This window comes from Coregonus clupeaformis, chromosome 10 (genome assembly GCF_020615455.1).
Source record: "Coregonus clupeaformis isolate EN_2021a chromosome 10, ASM2061545v1, whole genome shotgun sequence".
NCBI classification, from domain to species: domain Eukaryota; kingdom Metazoa; phylum Chordata; class Actinopteri; order Salmoniformes; family Salmonidae; genus Coregonus; species Coregonus clupeaformis.
This window is the reverse complement of record NC_059201.1, coordinates 35,931,427-35,944,631: the sequence shown is the minus strand read 5'-3', so window position 1 is coordinate 35,944,631 and position 13,205 is coordinate 35,931,427. Positions and strand designations below refer to the sequence as shown.

The 13,205-nt window shown below is 47.7% G+C and overlaps 1 protein-coding gene across 1 annotated transcript in view; it reads left to right on the top strand.

The window, feature by feature from the left end:
* Positions 1-13,205, top strand: part of LOC121575381 (pyruvate dehydrogenase E1 component subunit beta, mitochondrial-like) — a 58,385-nt gene that overhangs the window by 4,848 nt on the left and 40,332 nt on the right. The window contains exons 3-5 of the mRNA XM_045222982.1: positions 6,048-6,155; positions 12,431-12,493; positions 13,080-13,115. Of these exons, the coding sequence (XP_045078917.1) occupies positions 6,048-6,155; positions 12,431-12,493; positions 13,080-13,115 (207 nt within the window). The remainder of the gene's footprint in view (positions 1-6,047; positions 6,156-12,430; positions 12,494-13,079; positions 13,116-13,205) is intronic.

Sequence of the window (13,205 nt, the reverse complement as noted above, 5' to 3'; positions counted from 1 at the left end):
GAGGGGATGGAGGACAGACTAGTGGAGAGAAGGGAAACGCCACCGAGGGGATGGATGACAGACTAGTGGAGAGAAGGGAAACTCCACGAGGGGATGGAGGACAGACTAGTGGAGAGAGGGGAAAACGCCACCAGGGGATGGATGACAGACTAGTGGAGCCGTGGAGAAGAGGGAAACGCCACCGAGGGGATGGAGGACAGACTAGTGGAGAGAAGGGAAACGCCACAGAGGGGATGGAGGACAGACTAGTGGAGCCGTGGAGAGAGGGGAAACGCCACCGAGGGGATGGAGGACAGACTAGTGGAGAGAAGGAAACGCCACCGAGGGTATGGAGGACAGACTAGTGGAGAGAAGGGAAACGCCACGAGGGGATGGAGGACAGACTAGTGGAGAGAAGGGAAACGCCACCGAGGGATGGAGGACAGACTAGTGGAGCCGTGGAGAGAGGGGAAACGCCACCGAGGGGATGGAGGACAGACTAGTGGAGAGAAGGGAAACGCCACCGAGGGGATGGATGACAGACTAGTGGAGAAGGGAAACTTCACGAGGGGATGGAGGACAGACTAGTGGAGCCGTGGAGAGAAGGGAACGCCACCGAGGGATGGAGGACAGACTAGTGGAGAGAAGGAAACGCCACCGAGGGGATGGAGGACAGACTAGTGGAGAGAAGGGGAACTCCACCGAGGGGATGGAGGACAGACTAGTGGAGAGAAGGGAAACGCCACCGAGGGGATGGAGGACAGACTAGTGGAGAGAAGGGAAACGCCACCGAGGGGATGGAGGACAGACTAGTGGAGCCGTGGAGAGAAGGGGAACTCCACCGAGGGGATGGAGGACAGACTAGTGGAGCCGTGGAGAGAAGGGAAACGCCACCGAGGGGATGGAGGACAGACTAGTGGAGAGAAGGGAAACTCCACCGAGGGATGGAGGACAGACTAGTGGAGAGAAGGGAAACTCCACCGAGGGGTTGGAGGACAGACTAGTGGAGAGAAGGGAAACTCCACCGAGGGGATGGAGGACAGACTAGTGGAGAGAAGGGAAACTCCACCGAGGGGATGGAGGACAGACTAGTGGAGAGAAGGGAAACGCCACCGAGGGGATGGAGGACAGACTAGTGGAGAGAAGGGAAACGCCACCGAGGGGATGGAGGACAGACTAGTGGAGAAGGGGAACGCCACCGAGGGGATGGAGGACAGACTAGTGGAGAGAAGGGAAACTCCACCGAGGGGATGGAGGACAGACTAGTGGAGCCGTGGAGAGAAGGGAAACGCCACCGAGGGGATGGAGGACAGACTAGTGGAGCCGTGGAGAGAAGGGGAAACTCCACCGAGGGGATGGAGGACAGACTAGTGGAGCCGTGGAGAGAAGGGGAACGCCACCGAGGGGATGGAGGACAGACTAGTGGAGCCGTGGAGAGAAGGGGAACGCCACCGAGGGGATGGAGGACAGACTAGTGGAGCCGTGGAGAGAAGGGGAACGCCACCGAGGGGATGGAGGACAGACTAGTGGAGAGAAGGGAAACTCCACCGAGGGATGGAGGACAGACTAGTGGAGAGAAGGGGAACGCCACCGAGGGGATGGAGGACAGACTAGTGGAGAGAAGGGGAACGCCACCGAGGGGATGGAGGACAGACTAGTGGAGAGAAGGGGAACGCCACCGAGGGGATGGAGGACAGACTAGTGGAGAGAAGGGAAACTCCACCGAGGGGATGGAGGACAGACTAGTGGAGCCGTGGAGAGAAGGGGAACGCCACCGAGGGGATGGAGGACAGACTAGTGGAGCCGTGGAGAGAAGGGGAACGCCACCGAGGGGATGGAGGACAGACTAGTGGAGAGAAGGGAAACTCCACCGAGGGGATGGAGGACAGACTAGTGGAGAGAAGGGGAACGCCACCGAGGGGATGGAGGACAGACTAGTGGAGAGAAGGGGAACGCCACCGAGGGGATGGAGGACAGACTAGTGGAGAGAAGGGGAACGCCACCGAGGGGATGGAGGACAGACTAGTGGAGAGAAGGGAAACTCCACCGAGGGGATGGAGGACAGACTAGTGGAGAGAAGGGGAACGCCACCGAGGGGATGGAGGACAGACTAGTGGAGAGAAGGGAAACGCCACCGAGGGATGGAGGACAGACTAGTGGAGAGAAGGGGAACTCCACCGAGGGGATGGAGGACAGACTAGTGGAGAGAAGGGGAACGCCACCGAGGGGATGGAGGACAGACTAGTGGAGCCGTGGAGAGAAGGGGAAACGCCACCGAGGGGATGGAGGACAGACTAGTGGAGAGAAGGGAAACTCCACCGAGGGGATGGAGGACAGACTAGTGGAGAGAAGGGGAACTCCACCGAGGGGATGGAGGACAGACTAGTGGAGAGAGGGGAACTCCACCGAGGGGATGGAGGACAGACTAGTGGAGAGAAGGGAAACGCCACCGAGGGGATGGAGGACAGACTAGTGGAGCCGTGGAGAGAAGGGGAAACGCCACCGAGGGGATGGAGGACAGACTAGTGGAGAGAGGGGAACTCCACCGAGGGGATGGAGGACAGACTAGTGGAGAGAAGGGAAACGCCACCGAGGGGATGGAGGACAGACTAGTGGAGAGAGGGGAACGCCACCGAGGGGATGGAGGACAGACTAGTGGAGAGAGGGGAAACGCCACTGCCTTTTCATTATTACCTCTGCGTCCTACCATGACAGACACCAAAAAGATAAAGGCTGGAATGAAATAGCCTCTGCCCTTCAGCGGGTCCGGATTCTGCGTCTCTTTGATGTTTCTGCACATAATGTGCTAATAAAGCAGCTCGCGGAAATCTGGAAATGTGAGCACTTCGAAGTTAAGATTTATTAGTCATGTAGTGTATGCTCAGAATCAGATGACATTTGGCAAGTTACCATACAGCTAACCGTTGACCTACCCAGTGTTGGGCAGCGTTTCGTTAGATCTTCGTTAGCTTAGCGCTCCCATCCATCCATCCCACTGTCCTGTCCGCTGGGTCAGTGACTCCACAGCCTCAGGTCCAAAACGTCACATTGCGATAAATTTAACAACCCATTTTGTGAATTCTTGGTTGGTGAGCGGACCCCAGACCTCACAGCCATAAAGGTCAATGGGTTCTATAACTGATTGAAGTATTTTTAGCCAGATTCTAATTGGTATGTTGAATTTTATGGTCCTTTTAATGGCATAGAAGGCCCTTCTTGCCTTGTCTCTCAGATGGTTCACAGCTTTGTGGAAGTTACCTGTGGCACTGATATTTAGGCCGAGGTATGTATCGTTTTTTGTGTGCTCTAGGGCAACTGTGTCTAGATGGAATTTGTATTTGTGGTCCTGGCACACCATTGTTTTTTTCTTTGTGAGATTTACTGTCAGGGCCCAGGTGTGACATAATCTGTGCAGAAGATCTGGGTGCTGCTGTAGGCCCTCATTGGTTGGGGACAGAAGCACCAGATCATCAGCAAACAGTAAACATTTTACTTCAGATTCTAGTAGGGTGAGGCCGGGTGCTGCAGACTGTTCTAGTGCCCTCGCCAATTCGTTGATGTAAATGTTGAAGCTACATCGCTGTCTCACCCCCGAAGCTGAAGTGTACGCCCCTTCGTCCGTGATTGGTTATCTGTAGGGATTCTTCAATAAAGTCTTTGTTGTCGTTCAACGAGTGACGATGCGTTTTCATGCACATTTTTAATTGAGATACTGCACCATACATCTTAGTTAGATGTAACATTGCGCGACTAAGATCTCCATGGCAAAAACGTCAATTAATGACAGATTTCTTGAGTTATTTTAGATTAATTCTGACTTTTTTGAGGAAGTGAATACTGGTTACAGCAGCTCAAAATGGACAAACAGTACTATTGCCGCTTTGTTTGTTTTTCAAGCCAAGGTCTTTTAAGGGCGCATGGAGTGCACTTGTTTGTTTCGCCGACAGCCGAGCTGAAGCATTCTAACGCCTTTATGGGATTATTTGTGAGGGATAATGACTTGAATGTGAACTGCTGTATTTGTATTTATTTTGGATCCCCATTAGTTCCTGCCAAGGCAGCAGCTACTCTTCCTGGGGTTTATTATGGATCCCCATTAGTTCCTGCCAAGGCAGCAGCTACTCTTCCTGGGGTTTATTATGGATCCCCATTAGTTCCTGCCAAGGCAGCAGCTACTCTTCCTGGGGTTTATTATGGATCCCCATTAGTTCCTGCCAAGGCAGCAGCTACTCTTCCTGGGGTTTATTATGGATCCCCATTAGTTCCTGCCAAGGCAGCAGCTACTCTTCCTGGGGACCAGCAAAATTAAGGCAGTTATACAATTTTAAAAACATTACAATACATTCACAGATTTCACAACACACTGTGTGCCCTCAGGCCCCTACTCCACCACTACCACATATCTACAACACAAAATCCATGTGTACGTGTGTGTATAGTGCGTATGTTATCATGTGTGTGTGTGCATGTGTCTGTGTCTATGTTTGTGTTGCTTCACAGTCCCCGCTGCTCCGTAAGGTGTTTTAAAAACAAAAAAAATCTGTTTTAAAATTCTAATTGTACTACTTGCATCAGTTACCTGATGTGGAATAGAGTTTCATGTAGTCATGGCTCTGTGTAGTACTGTGCGCCTCCCATAGTCTGTTCTGGACTTGGGGACTGTGAAGAGACCTCTGGTGGCATGTCTTGTGGGGTATGCATGGGTGTCCGAGCTGTATGCTAGTAGTTTAAACAGACACCCTTCTTGGGTATGACGCTACATGCTTGGCACACCTGTTTTTGGAGAGTTTCTCCCATTCTTCTCTGCAGATCCTCTCATGCTCTGTCAGGTTAGATGGGAAGCGTCACTGCACAGCTATTTTCAGGTCTCTCCAGAGATGTTCGATTGGGTTCAAGTCCGGGCTCTGGCTGGGCCACTCAAGGACATTCAGAGACTTGTCCTGAAGCCACTCTTGTGTTGTGTTGGCTGTGTGCTTAGGGTCGTTGTCCTGTTGGAAAGTGAACCTTTGACCCAGTCTGAGGTCCTGAGCACTCTGGATCAGGTTTTCATCAAGGATCTCTCTGTACTTTGCTCCGTTCATCTTTCCCTCGATCCTGACTAGTCTCCCAGTCCCTGCTGCTGAAAAACATCCCCACAGCATGATGCTGCCACCACCATGCTTCACCGTTGGGATGGTGCCAGGTTTCCTCCAGACGTGACGCTTGGCGTTCAATCTTGAAGTCATCAGACCTGAGAATTTTGTTTCTCATGGTCTGAGAGTTCTTTAGGTGCCTTTTGGCAAACTCCAAGCTGGCTGTCATGTGCCTTTTACTGAGGAGTGGCTTCCGTCTGGCCACTCTACCATAAAGGCCTGATTGGTGGAGTGCTGCAGATATGGTTGTCCTTCTGGAAGTTTCTCCCATCTCCACAGAGGAACTCTGGAGCTCTTTCAGTGAACATCGGGTTCTTGGTCACCTCCCTGACCAAGGCCCTTCTCCCCCGATTGCTCAGTTTGGCCGGGCGGCCAGCTCTAGGAAGAGTCTTGGTGGTTCCAAACTTCTTCCATTTAAGAATGATGGAGGCCACTGTGTTCTTGGAGACCTTCAATACTGCAGAAATTATTTGGTACCCTTCCCCAGATCTGTGCCTCGACACAGTCCTGTCTCTGTGCTCTACAGAAAATTCCTTCGACCTCTGACATGCACTGTCAACTGTGGGACCTTATATTGACAGGTGTGTGCCTTTTCCAAATCATGTCCAATCAATTGAATTTACCACAGGTGGACTCCAATCAAGTTGTAGAAACATCTCAAGGATGATCAATGGAAACACCTGAGCTCAATTTCGAGTCTCATAGCGAAGGGTCTTCGGTATTTCTGTTTTTTTATATTTAATACGTTTGCAAATATTTCTAAACCTGTTTTCGCTTTGTCATTATGGGGTATTGTGTGTAGATTGAGGATTTATTTTCTTCTTGAATCCATTTTAGAATAAGTCTGTAACGTTTCAAAGTGGAGAAAGTGATGGTCTGAATACTTCCCGAATGCACTGGATATTCTTTTATGTTGTTTTTGGGTCTTTATTTCAGGTGAACGTCCGAGATGCCCTCAACCAGGCCATGGATGAGGAACTGGAGAGGGATGAGCGGGTCTTCCTTCTGGGGGAGGAGGTGGCTCAGTATGATGGAGCTTACAAGGTAAGAATGTACACTCAGTGGCCAGTTTATTAGGTACACCAGCCCATTCACGAAAATGGATCGCTCCTACAGTCACGTGGCCGTGGCTTGCTATATACAGTGGGGAGAACAAGTATTTCATACACTGCCGATTTTGCAGGTTTTCCTACTTACAAAGCATGTAGAGGTCTGTAATTTTTATCATAGGTACACTTCAACTGTGAGAGACGGAATCTAAAACAAAAATCCAGAAAATCACATTGTATGATTTTTAAGTAATTAATTTGCATTTTATTGCATGACATAAGTATTTGATACATCAGAAAAGCAGAACTTAATATTTGGTACAGAAACCTTTGTTTGCAATTACAGAGATCATACGTTTCCTGTAGGTCTTGACCAGGTTTGCACACACTGCAGCAGGGATTTTGGCCCACTCCTCCATACAGACCTTCTCCAGATCCTTCAGGTTTCGGGGGCTGTCGCTGGGCAATACGGACTTTCAGCTCCCTCCAAATATGTTCTATTGGGTTCAGGTCTGGAGACTGGCTAGGCCACTCCAGGACCTTGAGATGCTTCTTACGGAGCCACTCCTTAGTTGCCCTGGCTGTGTGTGTCGGGTCGTTGTCATGCTGGAAGACCCAGCCACGACCCATCTTCAATGCTCTTACTGAGGGAAGGAGGTTGTTGGCCAAGATCTCGCGATACATGGCCCCATCCATCCTCCCCTCAATACGGTGCAGTCGTCCTGTCCCCTTTGCAGAAAAGCATCCCCAAAGAATGATGTTTCCACCTCCATGCTTCACGGTTGTGTTCTTGGGGTTGTACTCATCCTTCTTCTTCCTCCAAACACGGCGAGTGGAGTTTAGACCAAAAAGCTCTATTTTTGTCTCATCAGACCACATGACCTTCTCCCATTCCTCCTCTGGATCATCCAGATGGTCATTGGCAAACTTCAGACGGGCCTGGACATGCGCTGGCTTGAGCAGGGGGACCTTGCGTGCGCTGCAGGATTTTAATCCATGACGGCGTAGTGTGTTACTAATGGTTTTCTTTGAGACTGTGGTCCCAGCTCTCTTCAGGTCATTGACCAGGTCCTGCCGTATTGTTCTGGGCTGATCCCTCACCTTCCTCATGATCATTGATGCCCCATGAGGTGAGATCTTGCATGGAGCACCAGACCGAGGGTGATTGACCGTCATCTTGAACTTCTTCAATTTTCTAATAATTGCGCCAACAGTTGTTGCCTTCTCACCAAGCTGCTTGCCTATTGTCCTGTAGCCCATCCCAGCCTTGTGCAGGTCTTCAATTTTATCCCTGATGTCCTTACACAGCTCTCTGGTCTTGGCCATTGTGGAGAGGTTGGAGTCTGTTTGATTGTGTGGACAGGTGTCTTTTATACAGGTAACAAGTTCAAACAGGTGCAGTTAATACAGGTAATGAGTGGAGAACAGGAGGGCTTCTTTAAAAAAAACTAACAGGTCTGTGAGAGCCAGAATTCTTACTGGTTGGTAGGTGATCAAATATTTGTCATGCAATAAAATGCTAATTAATTATTTAAAAATCATACAATGTGATTTTCTGGATTTTTGTTTTAGATTCCGTCTCTCACAGTTGAAGTGTACCTATGATAAAAATTACAGACCTCTACATGCTTTGTAAGTAGGAAAACCTGCAAAATCGGCAGTGTATCAAATACTTGTTCTCCCCACTGTAAAACAGGCATCGAGGCATTCAGTTACTGTTCGATTGAACGTTAGAACGAGTGACCTAAGTGACTTTGAGTGTGGTATGATCGTCGGAGCCAGGCGTGCCGCTTCCAGTATCTCAGAAAATGTCCGCCCATCCAGGGCGTTTCACCCACGACAGTGTCTAGTGTTTACCGAGAACAGTGCGACAAAATATCCAGTCAGCGGCAGTCCTGTGGGCGAAAACAGCTCGTTGATGAGAGAGGTGGAAGGAGAAAGGCAAGAGTGGTGCAAGCTAACAGGCGGGCCACAAACAGACACATAACGGAGCAGCACAACAGTGGTTTGGAGAACAGAACGGAACGCACAACTCGTCGATCCTTGTCGCGGCTCCAGTGGTCACGCCATCACCAACACTGGACAGTTGAGGAGTGGAAAAACATTGCCTGGAATATGACAGCGAGTTCAGTTTACTTGAGTGGTCTGCACAGTCCCCAGACCTCAACCCAATAGAGTATCTTTGGGATGAGATGGAACGGGCTGTTCGCATCATGAATGTACCGCCGTCCAATCTGCAGCGACTGCCTGATGCCATGGCGTCAGCATGGACCAACATCCCTGTGGAACGTTTCCGACACCTTGTAGAATGTCAGGCTGTTCTGGAGGCAAACGCTCATTCCATGGTTTTTGTTTTTTAAAACTATTTTCTACATTGTAGAATAATAGTGAAGACGTCAAAACTACGAAATAACACATATGGAATCATGTAGTAACCAAAAAAGGGTTAAACAAATCATAAATGTATTTTATATTTGAGATTCTTCTAAGTAGCCACCCTTTGCCTTGATGACAGCTTTGCACACTCTTGGCATTCTCTCAACAGTGTGTGTGTGTATGTATGTATGTGTGTGTGTGTGTGTGTGTGTATATATATATATATATATATATATATATATATCACACAGTGAGGGGAAAAAAGTATTTGATCCCCTGCTGATTTTGTACGTTTGCCCACTGACAAAGACATGATCAGTCTATAATTTTAAATGGTAGGTTTATTTGAACAGTGAGAGACAGAATAACAACAACAAAATCCAGAAAAACGCATGTCAAAAATGTTATAAATTGATTTGCATTTTAATGAGGGAAATAAGTATTTGACCCCCTCTCAATCAGAAAGATTTCTGGCTCCCAGGTGTCTTTTATACAGGTAATGAGCTGAGATTAGGAGCACACTCTTAAAGGGAGTGCTCCTAATCTCAGTTTGTTACCTGTATAAAAGACACCTGTCCACAGAAGCAATCAATCAATCAGATTCCAAACTCTCCACCATGGCCAAGACCAAAGAGCTCTCCAAGGATGTCAGGGACAAGATTGTAGACCTACACAAGGCTGGAATGGGCTACAAAACCATCGCCAAGCAGCTTGGTGAGAAGGTGACAACAGTTAGTGCGATTATTCGCAAATGGAAGAAACACAAAATAACTTTCAATCTCCCTCTGCCTGGGGCTCCATGCAAGATCTCACCTTGTGGAGTTGCAATGATCATGAGAACGGTGAGGAATCAGCCCAGAACTACACGAGAGGATCTTGTCAATGATCTCAAGGCAGCTGGGACTATAGTCACCAAGAAAACAATTGGTAACACACTACGCCGTGAAGGACTGAAATCCTGCAGCGCCCGCAATGTCCCCCTGCTCAAGAAAGCACATATACAGGGCCGTTTGAAGTTTGCCAATGAACATCTGAATGATTCAGAGGAGAACTGGGTGAAAGTGTTGTGGTCAGATGAGACCAAAATTGAGCTCTTTGGCATCAACTCAACTCGCCGTGTTTGGAGGAGGAGGAATGCTGCCTATGACCCCAAGAACACCATCCCCACCGTCAAACATGGAGGTGGAAACATTATGCTTTGGGGGTGTTTTTCTGCTAAGGGGACAGGACAACTTCACCGCATCAAAGGGACGATGGACGGGGCCATGTACCGTCAAATCTTGGGTGAGAACCTCCTTCCCTCAGCCAGGGCATTGAAAATGGGTCGTGGATGGGTATTCCAGCATGACAATGACCCAAAACACACGGCCAAGGCAACAAAGGAGTGGCTCAAGAAGAAGCACATTAAGGTCCTGGAGTGGCCTAGCCAGGGTTTTGCCACCAAGTACTAAGTCATGTTTTGCAGAGGGGTCAAATACTTATTTCTCTCATTAAAATGCAAATCAATTGATAACATTTTTGACATGCGTTTTTCTGGATTTTTTTGTTGTTATTCTGTCTCTCACTGTTCAAATAAACCTACCATTAAAATTATAGACTGATCATTTCTTTGTCAGTGGGCAAACGTACAAAATCAGCAGGGGATCAAATACTTTTTTCCCTCACTGTATATATATATATATATATATATATATATATATAATTAGCTGGAGGGGGGAGGAGGCGGCCCAGTATGATGGAGTTTACAAGGTAAGTATACGGTGCCTTCGGAAAGTATTCAGACCCCTTTTTCCACATGTTGTTACGTTACAGCCTTATTCTAAAATGGATTAAATAAAGATCCTCATCAATCTACACACAATACCCCATAATGACCCAATACCCCATAATGACCCAATACCCCATAATGACCCAATACCCCATAATGACCCAATACCCCATAACGACCCAATACCCCTTAATGACCCAATACCCCATAACGACCCAATACCCCATAATGACCCAATACCCCATAATGACCCAATACCCCATAATGACCCAATACCCCATAATGACCCAATACCCCATAATGACCCAATACCCCATAACTGACCCAATACCCCTTAATGACCCAATACCCCGTCGACCCAATACCCCATAATGACCCAATACCCCATAATGACCCAATACCCCATAATGACCCAATACCCCATAATGACCCAATACCCCATAACGACCCAATACCCCATAATGACCCAATACCCCTTAATGACCCAATACCCCATAATGACCCAATACCCCATAATGACCCAATACCCCATAATGACCCAATACCCCATAACGACCCAATACCCCATAATGACCCAATACCCCATAACGACCCAATACCCCATAACGACCCAATACCCCTTAATGACCCAATACCCCATAATGACCCAATACCCCTTAATGACCCAATACCCCTTAATGACCCAATACCCCATAATGACCCAATACCCCATAATGACCCAATACCCCATAATGACCCAATACCCCATAATGACCCAATACCCCATAACGACCCAATACCCCATAACGACCCAATACCCCATAACGACCCAATACCCCATAATGACCCAATACCCCATAATGACCCAATACCCCATAATGACCCAATACCCCATAACGACCCAATACCCCATAACGACCCAATACCCCATAACGACCCAATACCCCATAATGACCCAATACCCCATAATGACCCAATACCCCATAATGACCCAATACCCCTATAATGACCCAATACCCCATAACGACCCAATACCCCATAACGACCCAATACCCCATAACGACCCAATACCCCATAACGACCCAATACCCCATAATGACCCAATACCCCATAATGACCCAATACCCCATAATGACCCAATACCCCATAATGACCCAATACCCCTTAATGACCCAATACCCCATAACGACCCAATACCCCTTAATGACCCAATACCCCATAATGACCCAATACCCTAATGACCCAATACCCCATAATGACCCAATACCCCATAATGACCCAATACCCCTACGACCCAATACCCCATAACGACCCAATACCCCATAATGACCCAATACCCCATAATGACCCAATACCCCATAATGACCCAATACCCCATAATGACCCAATACCCCATAATGACCCAATACCCCATAATGACCCAATACCCCATAATGACCCAATACCCCATAATGACACAATACCCCATAATGACACAATACCCCATAATGACACAATACCCCATAATGACAACGCCAAAACAGGCTTTTAGAGATTTTAGCAAATTTATAAAAAACAGAAATACGAGAGGATCTTGTCAATGATCTCAAGGCAGCTGGGACCATCTTCACCAAGAAAACAATTGGTAACACACTACGCCGTGAAGGACTGAAATTCAGACCCTTTGCTATGAGACTCGAAATTGAGCTCAGGTGCGTCCTGTTTCCATTGATCATCCTTGAGTTTCTACAACTTGATTGGAATCCACCTGTGGTAAGTTCTATTGATTTGGAAAGGCACACACCTGTCTATATAAGGTCCCACAGTTGACAGTGCATGTCAGAGCAAAAACCAAGCCATGAGGTCGAAGGAATTGTCCGTAGAGCTCCGAGACAGGATTGTGTCGAGGCACAGATCTGGAGAAGGGTACCAAAAACTGTCTGCAGCATTGAAGGTCCCCAAGAACACAGTGGCCTCCATCATTCTTAAATGGAAGAAGTTTGGATCCACCAAGACTCTTCCTAGAGCTGACCGCCCGGCCAAACAGAGCAATCGGGGGAGAAGGGCCTTGGTCAGGGAGCTGATTAAAAATGTACTTTGTTTAAACAATCTATGGCATATTTGACAGCTTGAATGGGATTCCTTTTTTTGGCCTTGTTTATTTGTAGGTCAGCAGGGGGCTGTGGAAGAAATATGGTGACAAACGGATCATCGACACTCCAATCACAGAGGTAGGTAAACAAGACCCTGTTTATTTAGAATGTTGTCAGTCTGATGGTCTCTTAAGGAATGTTGTCAGTCTGATGGTCTCTTAAGGAATGTTGTCAGTCTGATGGTCTCTTAAGGAATGTTGTCAGTCTGATGGTCTCTTAAGGAATGTTGTCAGTCTGATGGTCTCTTAAGGAATGTTGTCAGTCTGATGGTCTCTTAAGGAATGTTGTCAGTCTGATGGTCTCTTAAGGAATGTTGTCAGTCTGATGGTCTCTTAAGGAATGTTGTCAGTCTGATGGTCTCTTAAGGAATGTTGTCAGTCTGATGGTCTCTTAAGGAATGTTGTCAGTCTGATGGTCTCTTAAGGAATGTTGTCAGTCTGATGGTCTCTTAAGGAATGTTGTCAGTCTGATGGTCTCTTAAGGGAATGTTGTCAGTCTGATGGTCTCTTAAGGAATGTTGTCAGTCTGATGGTCTCTTAAGGAATGTTGTCAGTCTGATGGTCTCTTAAGGAATGTTGTCAGTCTGATGGTCTCTTAAGGAATGTTGTCAGTCTGATGGTCTCTTAAGGAATGATAACGGATGCATTTTCTCCTCCCCTTTCAGATGGGCTTTGCTGGCATTGCTGTTGGTGCTGCATTCGTAAGTCAATTAGTATTATTATAATGGCATGTATGGAAATGTCATATTCCTATAGAAAGTAACGTTGTACGAGCATCTCTTCACTAACCC